Raw genomic sequence first — 23,445 nt, forward strand, 5'->3', positions numbered from 1 at the left:
GCCCTTTAAGTCAATACCAACTTATTGACCTTTCCTATCTGGTTGTAAACTAGCGGGCACTGGGCAGTAGACAAAAGCAGTACTTTTAATGACTTGCACTATTTGATATACATATATATTTCTAATCTACAGTGATTCCAGTTTATTGTTGGGAAACAATACAGGAAACTACACAAGATAAATATATATTTATATATGTATATATGTATATATTATATATAAGATGTATTATAACTGTGTTCTCCACAGACCAGCGTGTCATATGGCAGAGCAGCACTGAAGTGGTTAACAAGGTTTCCACACACAGGACCACTGCTTAAATCCTTCTATATCGGCTTGGCCTGAAATCTGACCTAATGATTGACTTGTTTCCTATGTACAAACATATATGAGCGGCGCATGGACAGTTTCGGTTATGACAGTGCCCCACAATATGGCTTCCCTCTTAGCTAGCTTTCAAAGCACGGCTTAAAGGAACAGTTCTATTTGTTTCAAAGCACATAAACCAGCTTGTGCATATCTGATATAAAAAAAAAAGAGCAACATGGCAAAACAAGTGCAGTGACAATTATTTTTAAAAAAAGCTATTTTGTTGATTTCTTTTTCTATATGTGCCTACAAGTTACAGCCCATTACAAAATATGCATTTTCAGGGAATGTATAAATACCATAAAGCTATTTGGCCATTAATTGTAGTATTTCTTTAAAGTCAGTCACCAGAGGTCCAAGTACGGCAATATTACTTGCTAGTACCTGGATAAGGAACGTAACAAATGGGTTGTTGGCAGTGATAACATATGAAGCACAGTCACAATTTTTTAAATCAAAATTTACGTGTAAAAAAATAAAGAGATCACTTTAGACAATTTCATTCTTCGCTCTAGTCCACAATATCTCCATTGGTGTCCTTGTTATGTCAGAACCATCATACCAAGGTTTCAGGAAGTGTATCTGGGTTGTCAGCAGACAGAAGCTCCCATATCTGCCATCTTTCTCTTTGCCACTCTTGCCAGTCTGGATCAGATATGTTTTTACTGTTTTGGTTGTTGGCTGGACTTTTCAATGAAGTCTGTCTAATTTGCACAGATTGCTCAGGGGGTTGAGTCCTTCCTGTTGACGTCCCTACAACGGTCTCAGGCCTTGGTAGTCTCCATAGGGACTGTTCAGCTGAAAACACTGGTGATCGATGCGGCTGTGACGCGCCTTGCTTTAAGGAGCCAGGATAAGGTGGGGGGAGCCTTGCTTCATTTCTGTTGATATCGGAATGGCGTAAATTTAACGGTGGTGGCCTGTTTTGAGTGCAAGTTATCTGTGCATTGTCCTCTGTGGCACGTTCTGTACTGCTTGACACCAAGTACTGGTCACATCTTGACTTCTGCTCAAGGCTCCTTCTAGCAGCCTCTATTTGTGGCGTGCTGCTAACACGTGTTACTGCATTGTGCGGCTTGCAGTCCTGAAGGGCAGTCGTGGTGTGTGTCCTTCGTATATTTGGCTTACCATTGTCTATTTCCACGGTTGAGGTTTTACATGAAGCCCAGTTCTGTGTCAGATTACTTTGGGAAAGGGAATACTGCCCTTGGTGTAAGGAAATACTCTCATGGATATTTCCATACGAACCTAAAAGAAACACGAAATATATATAGTTAAAGCATGATGAAAAGACAATTCTGGACAGACTGCCCTCTAATATCATGTCAGGCAATGTCCGCTAGTTGAGTTGTCTTTGATAACTAGGTCCGTGGTATCCGCCAGAGTCTGGTATCAGAAAATGTAGTGCCTGTTTTGCAATTCTCACTGCTTTCCCCACTTTTGAGAAGTAGGTGTGGTTAAAGGGCTTGTCCCGTGAAATATATTCTAACCAGCTTTCAATCCAGCTGCTGGATCTGAATAGTTTTGTAATTACATGTAATTAAATTTTTTGTATAGATACTGAGTTATTTAATAAAGTCTATCTGTATAGCGCCACCTGCACTTTGTCCTTTTCCTTATTTCTGTGGTCGCTGAAGTGGACGCACATGTTCTTACAACTGCTACCCATTGTTAGAAGCTGTAATAGTTACAGGGAGAGAGCAGCAGCAAAAGAACACATCCCCTGAGCTGTGATAGGGAGAGAGCTGAAGCAGAAAGGACACATCCCCTGAGATGTGAAAGGGAGTGAGCTGAAGCAGAAAGGACACATCCCTGAGCTGTGATAGGGAGAGAGCTGCAGCAGAAAGGACACATCCCTGAGCTGTGATAGGGAGAGAGCTGCATCAGAAAGGACACATCCCTGAGCTGTGATAGGGAGAGAGCTGCAGCAGAAAGGACAAATCCCTGAGCTGTGATAGGGAGAGAGCTGCATCAGAAGGGACACATCCCCTGAGCTGTGATAGGGAGAGAGCTGAAGCAGAAAGGACACATCCCTGAGCTGTGATAGGGAGAGAGCTGCAGCAGAAAGGACACATCCCTGAGCTGTGATAGGGAGAGAGCTGCAGCAGAAAGGACACATCCCTGAGCTGTGATAGGGAGAGAGCTGCATCAGAAGGGACACATCCCCTGAGCTGTGATAGGGAGAGAGCTGAAGCAGAAAGGACACATCCCTGAGCTGTGATAGGGGGAGAGCTGCAGCAGAAAGGACACATCCCTGAGCTGTGATAGGGAGAGAGCTGCAGCAGAATGGACACATCCCTGAGCTGTGATAGGGAGAGAGCTGAAGCAGAAAGGACACATCCCCTGAGCTGTGATAGGGAGAGAGCTGAAGCAGAATGGACACATCCCTGAGCTGTGATAGGGAGAGAGCTGAAGCAGAAAGGACACATCCCCTGAGCTGTGATAGGGAGAGAGCTGCAGCGGAAAGGACACCTCCCTGAGCTGTGATAGGGAGAGAGCTGCAGCGGAAAGGACACAGCCCCAGAGATGTGATAGGGAGAGAGCTGCAGTGGAAAGGACACATCCCTGAGCTGTGATAGGGAGAGAGCTGCAACGGAAAGGACATAACCCCTGAGAAAGAACACATCCACGGAGCTGCCAGCCTTATGAAAATCTAGCAGAGCAATGAATGGGGAGATCTCTGAATCCATGTGAGGTACAGAGCTGGTTCTGAGTATATTAGAAAGAGATTGTCATGTACTATAAGATGTCTGTTTTTTGTTATTTTATATTAATCATGGGATAGCCCGATTAACTGCGTTAGTCTCCTTTCACACTGGCGTTTTGGCTTTCCGTTTCTGAGATCCGTTCAGGGCTCTCACAAGCGGTCTAAAACGGATCAGTTTTGCCCTAATGCACGCTGAATAGATAAGGATCCGCTCAGAATGCATCAGTTTGCCTCCGATCAGTCTCCATTCTGCTCTGGAGACTGTTTTCTCTGGCACAATCTGACACAATAGAAAACGGATCCGTCCCCCATTGGCTTTCAATGGTGTTCATGACGGATCCGTTATAGCTATAGAAGACATAATATAACTGGATCCGTTTATGATGGATGCATGCGGTTGTATTATTGTAACAGAAGCAATTTTGCAGATCCATGATGGACCCGCAAAAAATAAATAAATGTGAAAGTAGCCTTATTTAGTTGCACTTCAGATTTGTCAACCGTGGCCTTTTTTTTTTAAAGTTGCAAAAAAAAGGCCTAATCTTACTCTTCCATTGTGTGTAGCCCTAGACTAAAGTGTTATGTTTAAAGGGAGCCTGTGACCAGCAACCTCCCTAGCCAACTGCTTGCATAGGCACGTAGTCGTAGTTTCCCTGATTAAAGTGCTATTTCTCTCGTGTTGATCTGAGGCTGTTGATCCCATACTTTTTCCTAATATTCAAATTAGGCCTTTGGTGCAATGAGGGCATCTTAGTTGCTCTTGTTGCACCCAAGCTCCACTCCTTTCTGTGGCCAGTTCCTCTCTCACTTCTTTCCCACTGCCCGGCCTGTCAATCAAAGCAGCGAGGGACGGTCTGGCCACAGAAATGAGTGGATCCTGGGTGCAATGAGAGCAATGGTGACGCCCTCATTGCACCAATTGCATAATTGAAAATGTTAAGAAAAGTATCTTGGAAATGGAGCCTCAGATCCACAAAAGTAAAACAGTGCTTACAGCTACTGTATGTGTAGGGGGGAATAGGGAGGTGGCTGGTGACATAGTCCCTTTAAGATGTGCCAAATTTATCAGACGTTTGATGCGTTTGATACAAATGGCACCAATACAGCCCTCTAATAATAGTTCCACCCATTGTTTTAACATGTCAGATTACAGATCTAGCCGAGCTCAGCTTGATCGTTACGCGTTAAGTAAACAATGGCAAGAAAATGTTAATTGACTTTTTCAATGGATTCCAATGGCTTTTGTGACACGATAAGACTGCTGGGCTACATCTGTACCTTATACCTAACCTTGTACCAGTCTGACAAGGAGATAATGATAAAAATCCCTCTACAAGAAAGAACGTCCTAGCTACTTCTTATGTGACCTATCAGCAGAATGGGTTTCATTTATGAAAACCGACACAGAAAAACTGGAGCGGTTGCCCATATCAAACAATCAGATTCCAAATATAGGTGAAACACAGATAACAGGGATCTCACAGTGCACAGTGTAATCTGTCTTGGATGGGCCCTTTACATTGCCCAAGCTTCGGCCAGATAATCGCACGTTAGCAATTATCTCGGAGTGTAAAGGTGCCGCCGATTACCCAATGAACGAGTGAAACGCTCGTTCATGGGGTAATATGATCGTTTGTGCGGTCACCTAAATAATCATTTGCTGGCAGCATATCGTGCAATCTAAACACACTCGGCTGCTGGCAAATAATGATTCTGTATGGTTGGCATTAGCGATCACTCCTCCCTATACTGTGGAGGAGATTGCTGCATGTAAATACAGTGGTCACCTTTATGACGAGCAGGCACTTGCCGGGAAGGAACGCTTCCTTCCTGATGATCATCTGCTATATCTAGCAATGTAAATGGGGCTTTCAGTTGACCCTTCGTGGGCAGTTTGTCAACCCCACAGTCTAGATCAGCTTGGCTCACGCTATGCAGTACCTGTCATTCCTCGATCTTTCGATGCTGATTTTAGTGTCGAGTGCCATGCTCCCCATATGTCTAAGTTGTCCTGTGGAACCGTATCTGCAATAAATAAACATGCATAATTACATACAGCGTAGCAATTCTAAATGCAGACAGATGAAAACCCAAAGACATACTGTATGGCAAACATATCCATACGCCTCATTTACCTACGAGGATAAAAGAGTCCTTTAAGGTTCTGTTGGGATGGTATGATTAAGGGCTCGTTCACGCAAACGTATTTTGCGTTCCGTACACGGGACGTTTTCTGCGTTCCGCATACGGTCCGTATACGGAACCATTCATTTCCATGTGTCCGCAAAAGATGCAGACAGCACTCTGAGTGCTGTTGGCATCTGTTGCTCCGTTCCGTGGCCCTGCAAAAATGATGAGTCCTGTCCTATTTTTGTCCGTTTTGCAGACAAGAATAGGCAATTCTATAATGGGCCTCCTGTTCTGTTCCGCAAATTGCACACAGGCAGCATCTGTTTTTGGCTGATCCGCAATTTGTGAATGAGCCCTAAGAGTATCTTTTTTCAAATTTTGGAACCCGTCTGATTTCCGTTATGCAGGACGAAATACAAAGTCCTGCATAACGGAAACCAGACGGATCCAATATGCTTGGCCAAAGACTTCTATTATGGGCTTCCGTTTTGCATTCCATCATAGAATTCCGTTATGGCCCGTTATCCACAATGGCCAAACGCCGAACCTGTAAAGTTCCGTTTTGCTCATCCCTAATTATAATACATCTATTCAGTCTAGCCATGGTGACCTCTGCTGATAACAAACACATGACAACTATGCTGGATCCATTCTCAAACAGGTCCTGACAAATCCTGATAAGATCCCACTGCTTTATTATGGGGACTGTCAGGTCTTCGTTCATGTTTTTGGATAGTGTTGCAGGTTGCACCATCCTTGTCATCTTGCCTACTTTATCAGAAAGTAAAAAATGATAGTCAAAAAGTGAAGCAGGAATTATGCAGGTACCCATATATAGACACTTTGTGAAGTCCAACTTATAATGGCAGCCATTACTATGTGATGGTGACTGTATTAAGAGACCATAACATAGAACTTTGTTTCCGAGGGGTGTAGCAGTGGGATTTGTATATCACACGTAGTCCTGGTCCCTCAGCTAGTATCATGAATGGTATGGTATTTACAGATATTATTGCCTTGGGGCCTATGAGGTTAGAGTTTACTGGTGGACTCTCAAGAATCTTAGCCACAATGCTCTGTGACATGACATACTACATGCAGGTACTTACAACTTCATCATACAATACAATTGGTTTCTATGCATACGGCAGCCTCCTTTTAACCCCATAAAAAGAGGACCAATAAAAGAGCTGGATTAGAAAGAACATCCATAAAGCCTGTAAATATGGAGGACCTACTTCCATACCTTTTGAACACCATGGTGCTGAGGCATTTTCCTTTGTCTTGGCGAGTAATTGACTAACTAATGTATGGTGATCAGCAGCCTTCAGGATCTTCTCAGAGCTATTTTCTTGCCTCGCAGTTGCGGATCGGTCAGACAGTATTGGGGAGTTATTATCATATGGAGACACATCACCACTGGATGCTTTATTAGAATCTGTAGATGAGTGTCTTCCTTCAAGGGAAAAAGAACCTTCAGATCTCAACAGTTCAGGACTCCTAGAAGGAAATCGTACAGTTATCAGTAATCTATGTTTCATGCCTAGAAACATCCACTAGGGGGCAGACAAGTACTACTGATTGGTCTTAATTTGACTACTACAAAAATGGAAGAATTTTAAAGCTGATACTTATTATACAGTTCAGCGTAATACATTTTACAATAAAACATGATACTAAGCAATCCAATACATTTCAAAGCCGCAGATTAGACTGATAGTAGATGAACTGTCTAGCTGGCACCCTATGGCACTCATTAGACCCCAGTTGACATACAGTATACACCATACTTTATAGGAGAAATGATGTATTTCACTAAGAAAGTATATAAGATGTTGTGTGTGTTTTGAGGTCTTTTACAGTAAAATAATAGCAACCATACTTGTACACTATGATATAAGTAATATTCTTGTGAAATAAGCATATAAAATCAACATTACTGCAAAATCACGTTATCTTCAGGTCAACAGGAAATACATGAAAAGCATTGCAAATGGCAAATATTTTTCCAATTAAGAACCTGAAAGACAAACAGTACTTTGTGGAGGTGTGTTACACAACTATATTGGCACGCAGTGGATATGAGGGGAGAGCCACTCATATCCTGCGATCAGACATAATTGCTTGCAGAAAATGAGGAGGAATGCAGAAAAGCTAAAGACGGCTGATAAAATGTTTGAGGATGAGGGTTGCAGGTCTGCACCGCAAGGGGAAAAAACAAGACTACTTAAATCTGTATGGAAACGCAGACAGGAATTAACAAAAAATCATTAAGGTGGTAATGAAAAGAAATCCCAACAGATAGTTATAGAGATGGATTAATGGACAGATGCTGATCGGGGTGAACACACCATTTGTACAATCTGGGTATCTCAACCAGGGCCCAATGCTGCTTCAAAAGAAACAGAGACTAGAATAATGATTCTCATCCGTGGCTCCTTACAACTACATAGATAGATAGACAGACAGATAGATAGACATCTAAGAGACTGCTGCTGTGGGGACTACTATTAGTGTTAAATGGTCAATGTTCTTTTAACTAACTTTGCATAAATCAATAGTATAGGTGAATATAAGCCCCTTTGTAACATCAGAGAAAAATGCCTTTTTCTCCCTCTAGCAGCTGGCCCCTCCCCTCTCCATAGATTTCTATAGGCAGCATGTCTGTGTGTGTTTCTCTGTGTATCTTCCCCCCTTTGCAGACTTCTGTGGGCAGCATGTAATCTGATACTTCAGTGAGCTGGCAATCTGTCTCGTCTTTCAATACAGATGCAGAGAATGTTAGTTTAGAAGAATTTAGGGGGTCATTTATTTTGACCAGCATTTTAGACATCAGTCTTAAGAACCCTTATAGCTGATGGTAGATCCACCGAAGTTATGAAGAGGCGTTGGCCTCTACATAACTTTGGCGTATCCAGCGCTAGTCTAAATGTACGCCAGCTTCCTTGCTGGCTTACACTTAGACCATTTTAGACTTGCCCATCCCCCTACCCGCCCACACCCACTTTTTTAGACCTGTTGTAACCTTTACACCGCAATCTGCACCAGAAATATGCCTAATATAGGTGTATTTCTGCATAGTAAATGACCCCCTTAACGTTTCTTAAATAGTAAATTTTTCCAGGATTGCTCATTGATTCCTATCCTAAGGACAATTTATCCATGTGTGATCGGTGAGGAATTCATCAGAACAAAGTGGCGTCCACACAAATGGGACTGTGTCTAATACTGCAGGTCAGCATCATTCCGTCAAATGCATAGTTCAACAATGTAAAAATCCAGAGAACCCTTTAGAATTCTTGGATGCTTATAAGCTGCAGCATGTTTTGCTCCTGGTGCAAGATATAATGTAGTCTGTAAGATGGCGCTTAAAAGTTTGTGAACCCTTCAGAATGTTCTATATTTCTATATAATGATTGAAAATACCTTCCAATAATTGGCTAATCTGATTAATTTTAGGTCACATGTATGCCTCATTCACACGTCATTCACCAAAACACTGACGTATGAATGAGGCTTTATGCTGAAATCTAGAAAAGGGTTCACAAATTATCAAGCACCGCTGTATCTTGAATGCGAGACTGCATAGATCTGAGGACAATCTGCATGTCTACATGGAGAAAGTTTAAGATTCAATTGTAACTGCTGTTCCAGTTTATTTTTAATATAGTGTATGGACAGAGATGTCAAACATATGTGTAATATATATTATTAGTGGAAGATGTTTCTTTATACTAGAAAACATTGTATACACAGTCCCCTTAGCAATGCTTTAAATGAGTCCATCTTCAGTGTTCTGCTGAGCGCTGAAGATGCCTGTGTGTAACATACAGAGCCTCTGGTCACCAGCCCAGTCCTTTACTAGGTATATGTGCCCTCACTATCCCTGCCCATCTCCTTGCTAACCCCTGCCAGCTTTGCTGCTTTAGCTCTCTTTCCTGCTCTTCTCTCTTAGTAAACACATTTACTGGATGCTGCAGCCCCACTCATGTCACTGTCTTCCCTGTGTCTATTCACACGTTCGCAAAATGGGTCCGCATCCGTTACGCAATTTTCAATGGGGCCAGAATGTGCTTTCCGCATCCGCATTTGCGGATCCGCACTTCCACATCCTTGCTTCCGTTTCCGCAAAAAAATAGAACATGTCCTGTTCTTGTCCGCAAGATTAGGCATTTTCTTTTATAGTGCCGGCGATGTGCGGTCCGCAAATTGCGGAATGCACATTGCCGGTGTTTTGTGAAAGCGCAAAACACTTACGGACGTGTGAATGGACCCTTAGCGCTGGGAAGATGGAGAGAGGAGCAGAGAAGCAGCATTCTGCACTGACAGTAACTGTGCTATGTTACTGTACACTTACTGTCATTGCTAAGAGTTGGCAGTCCCAATCCCAGCGCTTACTAACTAAAAGAGAAATGCAGGGAAGAGAGGTAAACTAGCCGAGCTGCCAGGGGTTAGCGCTGGCAGCAAGTCAGTTAGGCAGGGACACAAGAGAGATAGGGCCCATATAGGGAGGAACGGGCTGGGGTGGTGACAAGAGGCAGGCTGGAAGCCTCTGTATGTTACACACAGGCGTCGTCATTGTCTTCATCGCTCAGAAGATAAACTCTCCTTAGGAACGCTCAGAGCTTTGCTAAGAAGACTCTTTACACACAATGTTCTAGTGAACAAAACACATTTCCTAATAAAGTATATTAAAGGGGTTGTGCGGTGTCAGGATAAGGATAACCAATCCTCTGGAGAGGTCATCAATGTCCATACTGATGGGGTTCGGCTCCCAGCACCCCCGCTGATCAGCTGGTAGAAGAGGCCCCAGCCCTTGTGTGCAGGGCAGTGTAATTACACCTTCTTTTTCCATTCAAGTGAACAGAGTTTAGCCGCGCCCAGGCCATTGATACTAGTCGTGACGTCACTGGGCCTGCGGTAAACAGCGAGAAGTCCGCGGCTCTACTGCCAGCACCTCTGCCTTCTCAAACAGCTGACCGGCCGGGGGTCCCGGGTGACAGACCCCCGCCAATCGGATGCTGATGATCTCTCCAGAGGATAGATCATCAGTTTAAAAAAACTGCAGAACCCCTTTAATAAATATCAGTAGCCTGGAAAACCCCTTTAAGGGTCCAATCAGTGTTTTGCGTTCCTGCAATTGCAGACAAGAATCGGACATGCTCTATCAGTGTGGTGTCTGCATCTTTTGCGCAACAAAATTGCAGAAATGATTCGGAGCCAGAATTATGGACGTGTGAATGGACCCTAATATGTTGCAAGCTGCCTAAAGAGATTATGAAACTAAGGCCTCATTCACACAACTCAAACACGTTCCGCAATTTGCAGACCGCACATGGCCGCCACTGTCTATTTTTATTGCAGGCCCGTGGAACGGAACTATGGATGTGGACAGCATATGGTGTGCTGTCCGCATCTTTTGCGGACCCACTCTGAATGGGTTTGCACCCGTTCCGCTAAATTGGTCATGTGAGTGAGCCCTACAGGAGAAACTGCCTTTGTTGCCCATAGAAACCAATCTCAATGCAGCCTTCATTTTGTATGATTCTCCTAAAGAAAGAAAGCTGCACTACGATTGGATGCTGGTCAGTTTCATAACTCTTCCTTGGTGTTTAAAAGGGACCTAAACCAACCACGATCATGCAGCAGCCCTCCTTAGATTGGGTTTCATCTGCAGTGATGGCCAGTTCGCAGTGTTCGCCAGCGAACACATGCAGGCTGCCATCTTGACTTAAAAGTCCGGCGATGCACAGGTAAGCCCTTACCTGTGCCTGTGCGCGAGCCGGTCTGAAACAAATGCGGTCACCGGGAGCAGGCAGTTCCAAAAACAGCCTGATGATGGCGATCGCCGGACTTGCGAGTCAAGATGGCAGATCGCCATCACTGTTCATCTGTTCTGCGTGGCTTTTCCATCCTGAGGAGAGCCCATCCCCTTTATACTTTCTGTGGATCTGTACTCTGCAGCCTTTGAAGCCCGAAGGTGCAGGAGCACCTCTGCCTTATTGTGGCTTCCTCCAGGGTTTGGGTCCCCTTACTGCATCTGTGTGTGACTCACGTTGGGAGCCCCACTGTGGCGTGAAGCAGCTTCTCGGTCTGCTACAATTAATCTTTGTGTAGTTTATTTGGACGTCCATTTGAGCATGCATGGTCACTGCTTCTAGTGTAAACCTCGGAAGATAGCACACACCCAAGCCAGGAAATAGATCCACATAATGAGAAGCAAATGGCAATACGGCATGTTACAGACAAGCTTTACTTTCAATATTTAAAATGGATGCCACCGCATTTACTTTCTCCAAAGTTCTACTTTAGCTGTAGTTTAAAAGAATAGGTGCAAACCTAATGCAGGGGTAAAGACTATTATTATATGCCACATGGAGCGACACATTCTGTACTGCTTGATTGTGGCTCACGGTTCATTATAATGCACCGAGCCGCTTCTTTAGTCTTTGTGACATTTAGGTTGTGTGGGAGTTGTGACTCATTTTATGAAATGACATTAAGCCGACCTGTTGCTACGTTACACTTTCCTACATGTGCCTATCGGTTAGATGTGGCTCACGTATTAGTCTATGTGCTGCATTCAGGAAGGCTACTGCTTTTCTAAGCGATCTGTCACGCAGCAGACCGCCGCCTGACCTGTTCATAGACCTGACAGATGTTAGCGCCCAGCAAGCGGTATGTTCAGAAGTTTCACTAAATAACAAGAAAGAATGACAAAAACAACACCTATGAGGGGGAACTGGTTCAGTGAAAGGGAAATGAATGAACTTCTGGGACAGAGGCATGATAGGAAGGAAGTTAAAAGGTGCAATCGGATATCTTAAAGCGGACCTGTCACCTCTGCTGACAGGTCGGTTTTAGGAACTTCTTGCATTCCCCATGTAATAACAATTCTGGAACATCAGTTCTTATTACTATGTCGTGTTATGCCTCTATTATTCCTGCAATAGAGATGAGCGGATTGATTCATAGGAATCAAATTGTTCATCAAACAATGATCCTGAGCAGCGAATGGCTGTCCCTGCTGCTCAAGATGCTCCCCCTGCCTGCCATACAACTTGCCCGGCCCTGACCATCTTTCACCTGCGTAGCAACGCTTGTACAGATGTTCTGCTGCTGCCACCGGGCACTAACTGTGCAAGTGACGCTACACTTCCCGGTACCTGGCAGGGGCGAGATTGACAAGGCCAAGCAATATATCCGCCCCTGTCAATCAATCAGCATGGGGGAAGCTCTTGAGCAGCAGGGATGACCCTTCACTGCCCAAGAACTGTGTTTCATATGAATCAACTTGCTCTTCTACAAAAAATGGCGCAAACAACAGCAGAAAACTTGGACCCCAACCTTAGTAAATGTGGACCCAATGCCACAGTGCTTATTGACCACACAATTTAGTTTTACCTTTTATACTGCCACCATACTGTACTGAACTGCCAGATGGCACGCCGTTTCCACACTACTGTCACACAGCAAAAAGCTGCACAGTAATACCTATAACATTGTGTCAATTTAGTATTTCCATTATCATGGAAAAACCTATGTTCAATCTGAATACAAAGGGCAATATTGAAGGTGTATTCCCACCTGGAACTAGCATATGTCATCAGTGGCAGATAGGTGTGGGTCCCTTGTCTGAGATCTACGCCTGTCTCCAGAACGGGATCACCAAGGTAAACCGAGAGCAGCTGCGCATGTGTGACCACCCTCTGTCCACTGAAAATAGGCCACCACTGGCTTGGCTATTTTCAGAAGAGGTGGATGCGGTTGTGCAGTCGATCCCCATTTATAGCTATGGAAGTTCTGAAAATAGACAAAATAACTCTTGCTCAGCTATATTTGGGACCCCCTTCATGAAGAATGGAGAGCATGCTGTGCATGCGCAGCATATTTTTCTTCACTTCGGGGCCTTGTTCTGTAGATAGGAGTGGGACCTGTACCTATCTGACAATATCCCCAATGGTCCAACTCCTTTAACTTGTAAGAGTGCCCCAGTATTAGTAAGATTTATATTATTACTATAAAATATATCTTAGATATATGCACAGTAGTCACAGTACTTATCACAGTACTTAAATCGGGTTGTTCTCATGGACATCTCTCATTACTCACATAGATGTGTATCCTTCCAACATTACAGTTGTATGATTATGAAATGCAAAAGGATTTACAGAAATTGGCGTAAACTGTCATCCAAGATAAAAATGTTCTGCTGATACGGCTCTCCCAAGCTAGCATTAGTGCGTTTTCCTAGGATGCTCGTCCTAATGTTTCGCCCAAGAAGCATATCTTATTTGCTTTATTTAATAAAAATCTAAACTCTCAACAGACTTCTTACAATTAATTGTGTCCTTTCATTTTCAGCATTTATGTAAATACATGTTATTCCCAAGTTTCTAAATTTTTTTACTCGGGAACTCAGTTCTTGACCCTGGTATTCTGGCGTTGTGCCTAGACGTTCATCTGAATCCGCCCTTTTTAGAGCTACATCTGCTATTTACTCAGTACTTTTCGGTCTATGATATCATACTGTTATTGTATGCACTTCATAAAGTCCTGCTTTTCTTTACTTTCCTAGCGCAGAAAGGACTGCTGGTCACGGAGTCAGGGATGATCATTTTATGGATACGCTTGCTTATAGTTTAAAAGTTGTATCAGTTAAGGTGTCATCAGTAGAGATGAGCGAAGTTCAGAAAACTTCCATTCGGCTGCTTCGCTGGATTTCACAAAGAAATTCGCTTTGTGACGAATGACTTCATCACAAAGTGCAATTCTTTGTGAGTAGCGGGTGCAATGACCCCCCCCCCCCCCCCGGCTTTGAACCTCTCCGACACCGCATTCACTGATGATTGCGGTATCGGAGATAAAAAGTTAGGGCTTTCAGGGGTTAATCAGTGAAAAAAAAAAAAAATAGTCACCTTATCCATTTGAGCACGAAGATGTCACTACCACAGCCATCTTGATTGAAGATCCCGTGCAAAATCTCACGTGGTGCATGATGACATCACGCTGGCCGGTCTACTTCGGATACCTCAATTCGCTCAACACTAGTCATCAGGTTCACACAACATTTGATATGTCATAGTGATATATCAAAGATTTTGATCAGCGGGGGTTTCAGTGCTGAGACCCACCCATGATCGCTAGAAATAGGAGAAAGAAGTGCTCATCGCACACCTTCTCCTCACTGCAGGAGATGGAATTGAGACGGGCCCATAGACTTCTTTTGAGCCAGTCTACTGCAGTGAGGAAAGAGAGGGTGCACCTGTAAGCGCTTCTCTCTCCTCGTTTTAGCAATTGGAGAGGGTCTCAGCATTCAGACCCCACTGATCAAAACCGTTGATATGTCAATCTGATGTATCAAAAGGTTTTTCAAAGTTCAGTGACACTTTATGTACTGTCGGAATCTACAATAGTCTTTATGTAACCTGTGTATATAATCACATATATCCAGTGAAAATCTGAGAACATGTTTGGCCTGGATTCACATACAGCACTTTGGTTTTATTTTTTCCTTTTGGTGGATTTTTTCATAGCATTTTTTTAACCAGTGTTTTTGCTTTACCAAAACCTCTACAGCCACATGTTAAAGTATTGAAATATAAAACACACAACATTCACTTTGTGGCGTTTCGGTGGCTTTTTAGCATCAGCACCATTTTTGTCTCTCCCTTTCAGTAGAGGCTTCATGTGCTTCTATGGCAGCCCTGATAAAGGCTCTATCTAAGGGCAGCAACAGATTGACAGATTCCTGGACAGATGACAGATTCCTGGACCGCAACACTAGGTCACTTACAAGAACAATGGACCCAACCGTTTTGCTAAAATCTGTACTGAGCAGCTCCAGCGCGAGTTGAGCACTAAAAGGTCCACTCGATACATTGCACATGATCAGGAATCTCAATATTCATGATCTCCCGCTCTCTTCGTCCTCTGCCTCCTGACATCATTTTTCCTATCATAACCAGTGAGGTTGAGAGCCAGAATCTTATGACTCAGGTACAAGTCACCGCTGAAGCCAGTGGTTAACCAGTGCACGTCACACTTAAGGAAGCAGCGAAAGATTGGAGCGGCAGCACAGAAATCGGGATCCATTGGACAGGTAAGTGGGTTTTTTAGCTATCACACCCTCTTTGCAAATGCTTTGGGGTTTTGGACAAGCCCTTTGAATTTGTTTAGCATGGCCCTGACTCTGCATCCAATATAAGAATGCTACACGTTCTGTAAAAAAATTGTAAAGACTTTTATGCAGTAAGTACACACGTCTCACGGTGCTTTATATCATAAGGAGACATCTATTGTCTATATGTAGCACAGAAAACCATTCACGGCAGCTATTTTGGTATTACAGTATGATTGTGCTAAAGGTTATTAAAGAAAGACTAAACCTAGAATTGAATATTATAAGTATAAAGGGGAAAAACTTTCACAAAAAGTGTTTGCGAGAAGTGCTGCGAGATCGTGTGTTAATTTCTTCCAGGTTCCTTTCATTTTTGGCAGAGGTACAGGGTCTAGCCAAAGGGCAAAACAAAGCTTAGTGTTCTTGGTGTCCTATCGGAAACAGAGCAATGGGGGAGGTTCCTTCTTCAGCTAGTTGCCATACAGTTTTGCAGGTAAATCTAGAAAACTGTGCAGCTATTAATAACAGAGTCTCCGGGCTACAGATATTGATGTCATATTCTCAGGATAGGTCATCAAATCAGTGGGGGTCAAACACCTGGCATCCCTATCAATCAGCTGTTTCGGGCTGTGGCGCTGGAGGAAGACAGCTCCATACAATGTTAGTCACCAGCTCTGCGGCTGCCCAAAACAGCTGATTGGTGGGTGTGCTGGATGTTGGACTTTTACCGACTTGATACTGATGACTTATCCTGAGGATAGGCCATCAGTATCTATAGCTCGGAGAGCCCCTTTAACAATAAGCAAGCAACTGACAATTGTTAGTGATCTATACAAAACCACTGAAGCTTGCATGTCGGCACTGGTTTTTGCTGCATCGCAGACACGTTTCGACTGTCCACATTTGGTCCTATCCTTCTAAAGAATTATTTTGTGCTGCAGTTTGCTATGCAGCAATTTAAGTACAACTACCTGGTTTCTTCCTCTTTCGGTATATAGACAGCTTTTCTGAGCATTATGAGAAGCATTTCTTTTGGAAAACAGACATTATTTGAAAATGTCTAAACTTTGCTGTAATCATATTTACGTACGATGATTGAGAAGCTTTTCTTCTGAGTAGATAGTCCACAACATCAGGATCGGTCTCTAAAAGGCTAAGGAGAACTTCATTCTGTAAATCAGGAGGCACCTTCATTAAAAAAGAAAAAGATTAAGTATATGAAGGAATATCTGGCCTGTGGATAATCATTCAGTGTCCACTGTGACAAACATTATACAATTTTTCATGGTCAAGTGCAACGCTAAAGGACGTACACAACTATTCTATACCGGGATGGGAATAATATTTCCATTTTGTGCTCCAAACATGGGCTTTGGATGACGGCTGGCACACAGATGTTGATGTGGAGAATTGGTGGAGAATGAGTATGTTATCTATTTGTTTATGTCTGTGTAATTAATAATTGTGGTTTTAATAATTAATTTATGAAAAGCTTATTGTTTAATCCACCATGTATAAGGATTAGGAAAGGGAGCACTACTTGTTTCATGGTTAACTTACGTATAATTGTTTTGTGATTGTGCCACTAAAAACACAATGGGGGACATTTAACAGACTGGTGTAAAGTAGAACTGGATTCAGATTCCACCTTTCATTTTTCCCAGCTCCTTTTCACTGGTAGTTATTGATGGCATGGTCACAGAAAGTACCTCCATATATCTTGGAACCCCTGGATTAAAGTATGTGTATGTGTATATCTTGGAACCCACATGGATTAAAGTATGTGATTGTTATACAATGAAGATACCGTAGCACTTGTTGGAGCACAGCGGCCCTTCATACAGCTAATTAGTGGAAGCCCCAGGAGTACCCTCACTTATCAGATACTGATGACCTATGCTGATGACAGGTCAGCAATATTTAACCAGAAAACTCTTACGATTAGTGCTATGGACCTTCCTACTGAAAAATGTGCCATAACTTCCTATAGTGGGTAAGCCCCTGCAATGAATAAAGATGGAGGCTAGCAGAACAAATGTCCGACAACCATTCTGGTCGTGACAGAATGTATGAAAAGCTGACCGCAATCCAGTGGTAGGATTAGAATTATTGCCCTTGGTCTATAACCAGGAAAAACAAGGTATGGGCTAAGGTATTCTGTCATTAGATTTTTAATTACTGTTCCTTTATGCTCATTTGCAATACTTAATGTATGATGGGAAACAGTAATGCAATTGGCTTCACATCAAAGATACTTGTGTAATGTTTTTCCATTGTTATTATTTCCCGGCTGCAAACATCAGATGAGAAGTAACGACAGAAGGATTGGGCTTTAGCTGTGTCAGCAATGTATTGAGCACTTTTGACAAACAGTGTAAGCACCTTTTTCAGGATTTATAGGCATGCAATGTCCACATAATGTCACTGCTACGGTAGTAAGGGTACAACCACATGGTCAAGTTTCTTGAAGCAGTTTCAGAAGCAAAAATCAGGAGTGGATCATAAAAGGAGAGAAGGAATAAAAGCACAGATACGACATCTCTTTTTTGAATTCACTCCTGTTTTTGGCTTCCAAACTGCATCAGGACACCTAGTTGTCTGGTCGAACCTTAGTAGATACAAGTTTATCGTAAGATAAAGGTACGCCTGATATTTCACACAATGATTGACAATTTAGTGCCACGGTATGTTGGTCCACTTGTTCATGTCCAGTTTGCCTCCTTTGTGACAGAAATATTGGCTATAACATACAAACGCAGCCTAACTATTGTATTTGAATATCAAAATATTTGATGAGTAAAACAAGTCCCATATTTATTCATGCATAAAGACCTGGCAGCTCGACAGCCTCCAGCATGACTAGACAACTGAAAAATAGTGATACATAGACTACTGTATGAGGGGGAATCTACCATGGTCTTTGCGCCAGAAAACTGGTGGCAAAAAGTCACACGATTTTGCATAAGCATGGTTAATGCAAAATAAATGCACACCTTTATTGATTTTACGTTCTAGAAAAAAGCAAATGCCTCCTGAAGCCCAACAATTTTATTATTTATGACCAAAACTAGCATTAATTATAGAGCAAATTTATGCCACCTCGTAGCTGCCATAATCTGGTTATTAATAGGCTTAATAAAACATTTTTTGCAAGTTCCCCCCTATTTATCCTACAATAAGGGGAGGTTGATAAGTTCATCTAGAGCAGCGATGGCGAACCTTTTAGAGACCGAGTGCCCAAACTGCAACCCAAAACCCACATATTTATCGCAAAGTGCCAACACAGCAATTTACCCTGAATCCTACAGTATAGTATATCTCCCATGTACTTTATCATTTAGCTATAATAACCTGCCTACATTCAGTGCGCTGCCTGTGTTGTACATAGTGCGCCCTGCGCTGATGAATCCAAGGAATAGTCTAAGGTATATTGTTACACCATAGACTATTTCCAGGGTGCGGGTGCCCACAGAGATGGCTCATCTGGCACCCATGCCATAGGTTCACCACCACTGATCTACTGCAATATTCTCAATTAGAGATGAGCGAATCGAATCCCACGAAGTGCAATTCGATCCAAATTTCAGGAATTATTTGATTTGCCTAGAAGTCGAATTTCCTTGTGCTTTGTGTCAGCGAATCGATTAATTCCAAAATTTAAACTTACCGCGTCCATTTGTGCGTGAAGGGCAAACAGCCTCCAACTTGCTTGAGGATTTCGGCCAAAATCCCCTGCGGCGCAAGATGATGTAATCTCGCGCCGCATGTGATTTCGGTCGAGATCTTCAAGCAAGATGGTGGTGGCCGTTTTTTTTACTGTTAATTTCACACTGTTTGTACACTCAGATGCTGCGATCATGTATAAACACAGCATCTGAGGGGTACAATAACGGGGGTGGCGCTATCGCCGCTTCCTGTCATTGCACCCACTATTTACAAAAAAAATGCACTGCATGGCGAAGTAATTCCTCACAAAGAATTTTTTGGGGTGAAATTCGGCAAATCAGCCGAATCGAATTTTCAAGAAATTCGCTCATCTCTATTCTCAATGTTCCACATGGAGGCAAAACTCCCCATAGGAAACAAAACATTCCTTCTTGATCCATAGCTTGTAACATAAATACTTTTGAGAAAGACATCCAGGCACTTTTTAGGCCCCTTTCACACGAGCGAGAATTCCGCACGGGTGCAATACGTGATGCAAACGCATTGCGCCCGCACTGAATCCGGAGCCATTCATTTAAATGGGTCTGTGTACATGAGTGGTGGTCAAGCATCACTTTTGCATTGCATGAAAATCGCAGCATGTTCTGTATTCTGCGATTTTCACGTAACTTTGCCCCATAGAAGTGAATAGGGCTGTGTGAAAATCGCATCCGCAAGCAAGTGCGGATGGGATGCGATTTTCACAGATGCTTGCTAAGAGATGTTGTTTGTAAACATTGTTTTTTTTTATCACGCACGTGCAAAATGCAGTAAATCGCATTGCACCTGCGCAATAAAAACTGAATTGAACGTGATTGCAAACAAAATTGAATGGCTTTGTTTGCGAAAATGCGCAGTTTTCACTGAACGCATCCGCAACGCATCTGGACATAATCCGTACACGCTCCTCTGCAAGGGGCCTTAGGGTATGTTCACACATGGCAGATATGCCACAGATTTTCCCTTGCAGATTTTTATGCAGCAAATGAGAAGCATTGTACAGTACCAGAAAAGTGGATGAGATGTCATGAACTCTCATCCACATGCTGCATAAAATCAGCAGAGTTAAATTCTGTAGCATGTCACTGTATGCAGCAGATGAATTTCACTGTTTGCAATGGAGAGGGGTAAATCCACAGTCCTTTTAGTGGCATTTTTTTTTACATATTTTTCGTTGAGGCTTTTGAAGTAGATCTGCAGCAAAACTTTTTTTATTTTTTTTTGTATTTTCAAGCATGTGTAAACATACCCTTAATTTCTTTCAACTAGTTAAGGCTACTTTCACACTTGCGGCAGTGTGATCAGGCGGGCAGTTCTGTCGTCGGAACTGGCCGCCGGATCCGCCGATCTGCCGCTGACTGAAAGCATTTGTGAGACGGATCCGGATACGGATCCGTCTCACAAATGCATTGCAAAGACGGATCCGTCTCTCCGCTTGTCATGCGGACAGACGGATCTGTCTTGTATATTTTTTTCACATTTTTAACGGTCTGCGCATGCGCAGGCCGGAAGGATGGATCCGTCATTCCGGTATTTTGAATGCCGGATCCGGCACTAATACATTCCTACGGGAAAAAATGCCGGCATTCAGGCATGTCTTCAGTATTTTTCGCCGGAGATAAAACCGTAGCATGCTACGGTTTTATCTTTTGCCTGATCAGTCAAAACAGAATGCATGGGGATATGCCTGATTAGTTTGTTTCCAGTATAGAGCCCCTGTGACGGAACTCTATGCCGGAAAAGAAAAACGCAAGTGTGAAAGTACCCTTAGGTCCCTAGTTAAGGTCCCTGTTTTGATAACAATTATAAAAAAATCTAAGCAGACACATCTGTGCACTGACGCATGTCCAAGCTGCTGGATTTTCACTAATATGCAACATTAAATTCTTGATGCATCCCATCCCATGCAATATCTGTCCAAGATAGTGGGGGATGAACAAGGTTAGTAAACATTCCTGAATATCTTAAATTCTTTTTCAGGCGCTATGGGTGGTACTATTAACCCTGCTTGTGTCACACACTTACCTGTCTGTGCTCCTGCAGCGAGTCCGACCACAATATGGCAGCATTGCAGGCATCACCCTGTTGCTACAGGAACTAGCCCCGCTGACTTATCAGGGAGCTAGGACGCCGGACCAATCAGGCTGTGTGTCAGCGTCACCTGCCTCCTGAGGCCAGCTATTTAAACAGGCAGCTGCTGGCCACAGGTGCCTGTGACTGGCTTTCTAAACCTCACTAGCTAGCTGTGTGTTTGCTACTCTGGATCACTGACCTTTGCCTGCTGACTTTGACATTGCTTCTGATTACTGATTTTGCCTCTAAAATGACCTCCAAGTATTTGGCCCTGCCAGTTTGTGACCTCGCCTGTGCCTGTTGACTTTGTCTCTGCCGTTTTCTCCTGGTTTCACTTTGCTGTGTATTTGTATGAGATTTTTGCCTGTTTGGTGTTTACCTTTTTCTGTCTCACTACTCTTTTCCCATTTGGTTTAGGCCCCTGCACGTAGCTAGGAAGGGACTGCCGCCCAGTTGTGGGCCGTCACTTAGGAGGGATCCTGCAAGTAGGTAGGGACAGTGGGGCCGGTGGAGCACAGGGCTGTACTGTTCCCTACCCTTTCATTACAGGCTGGCAGTGTTAGTACCAGCCACAGTGACCACCTATTAGTGAGTTTGATGCCGCACTTGACAAGCAGGTGTGGTGTAGTAATAAAGGAACACAGAATCCTGGCACAAAGCAAGCCAACTACTAGGTATTATAAACTTCAACCAGATTTATCAGCCACAGTGATATACCTGACATAGACTGTCTGTTCTAAGTTTACACTGTCTGAATATTAAGCAGTATTAATAACCCTGTTCCAATGTCTGGTATTGTTTTATGCCATTACCAAATAAGTGGAATTCCCATGTAAGATGAAGGTAGTGCTTTTTGCTTCATATGTGTAAATATTTTATACTTGAATATCTTATAATAATACCTTTCTTCTGGGAATCCCATGTTGTTCTTTCAAACTGATATTAACGCAACCCTAAAATATGCACCGAATGAATATAAACAGATGAATAAGCTCTCCAAAGATAGTAGTACTTAACCAAAGTGAAAATAACTAATGTGATTCTTTATAAAATCTGCCATGTTTCATACACAAACCTTTGTTCTCATATTTTAAGATGACTAAATGATTTGCTTACCATAAAGAGATTTTCATAATTTTCAATCATCTTCTGTACCACAGAGATAATAGTCGTACTCTCCTCCGCCCTGGCAGTACTTTGAACTGTAAACTCTTTGTCAGACGACTTCTGCTTGTGCAACAAATTAGGCCCAAATATTGTTGCCAGGTTTAATGATGTCATTTTGTTCCCAGTAATCTAATAAAAATCACATTAGATAGAGCAAAACATGATCAGAATGTGCATAACAGCATTTTTATGAGCAACTACCTTGCCTAGAGTAGCACTGCTTATTTCGTGAGTACGTGAGAAATACTATAAGGACATTTATACAGTTTGGAATCTTCTCCCTGTATCTGACACATAAAGTGGGTGACTAAACCATGGGTGTCTTTTTACTGTTTAATGCCATCTGTATAGCCGTGCAAACTGAGTTCCATTTTAAAGTGTAACTATGTGCAAACTCAAAATTTAGTATGTTGTCCTAACTCCATGGGGGCAATTTATCATTCCATTTGTGCTAGCATTTTGACACAAACTATTACATTTTTAAAAATATGTTTGTTATTTTTTTTTGCTATTTTACACTGCTTTTGCAATTTTTGAAAATTTAGGCTACTTTCACAATAGCGTTTTTCTTTTCCAGCATTGAGTTGAGTTTTATCGCCATGCATTCTGAATGAAGAGTAATCCGTTCAGGATGCATCAGGATGTCCACAGTTCAGTCATTTTGACTGATCAGGCAAAAGATATAACAGTAGCATGCTATGGTTTTATCTCCGGCGAAAAAAACTGAAGACTTGCCTGAATCCCGGATCTGGCATTTTTCCCCATAGGAATGTATTAGTGCCGGATCCGACATTCAAAATATCGGAATGCCGGAACCATCCTTCCGGCCTGCGCATGCCCAGACCGGTAAAAATGTGAAAAAAGATACAAGACGGATCCGTCTGTCCACATGACAAGCGGAGAGACGCATCCGTTATTGCAATGCATTTGTGAGACGGATCCGCATCCGGATGCATCTCACAAATGCTTTCAGTCACATCCAGATCGGCGGATCCGGCAGGCAGTTCCGACGATGGAACTGCTTGCCGGATCACACTGCCGCGAGTGTGAAAATAGCCTAAGTGGGAAAGTAGGCATGGTTAGTTATGTCAATTAGTTTCTTGCCAGGTTTATCCACTATGTTTTTTTTTACAAAGTCGCCAAAAAATTTCACAATCACTCCAGCCGGGGATGG

General features: G+C 42.9%; 1 protein-coding gene across 4 annotated transcripts in view; it reads right to left on the reverse strand.

Moving 5' to 3' along the window:
- Positions 1-381: 381 nt before the first annotated feature.
- ARHGAP6 (Rho GTPase activating protein 6) overlaps positions 382-23,445 on the reverse strand; it is a 633,174-nt gene continuing 610,110 nt past the window's right edge. For all 4 annotated transcript variants that reach the window (XM_044287027.1, XM_044287028.1, XM_044287030.1 and 1 more), the window contains exons 9-13: positions 22,221-22,400; positions 16,417-16,514; positions 6,453-6,706; positions 5,018-5,101; positions 382-1,617 (exon numbers count right to left, since the gene is read on the reverse strand). In XM_044287027.1, the coding sequence (XP_044142962.1) occupies positions 926-1,617; positions 5,018-5,101; positions 6,453-6,706; positions 16,417-16,514; positions 22,221-22,400 (1,308 nt within the window). In that variant the 3' untranslated portion in view covers positions 382-925. The remainder of the gene's footprint in view (positions 1,618-5,017; positions 5,102-6,452; positions 6,707-16,416; positions 16,515-22,220; positions 22,401-23,445) is intronic.

The sequence above is a fragment of the Bufo gargarizans genome, chromosome 3, assembly GCF_014858855.1.
Source record: "Bufo gargarizans isolate SCDJY-AF-19 chromosome 3, ASM1485885v1, whole genome shotgun sequence".
NCBI lineage: Eukaryota > Metazoa > Chordata > Amphibia > Anura > Bufonidae > Bufo > Bufo gargarizans.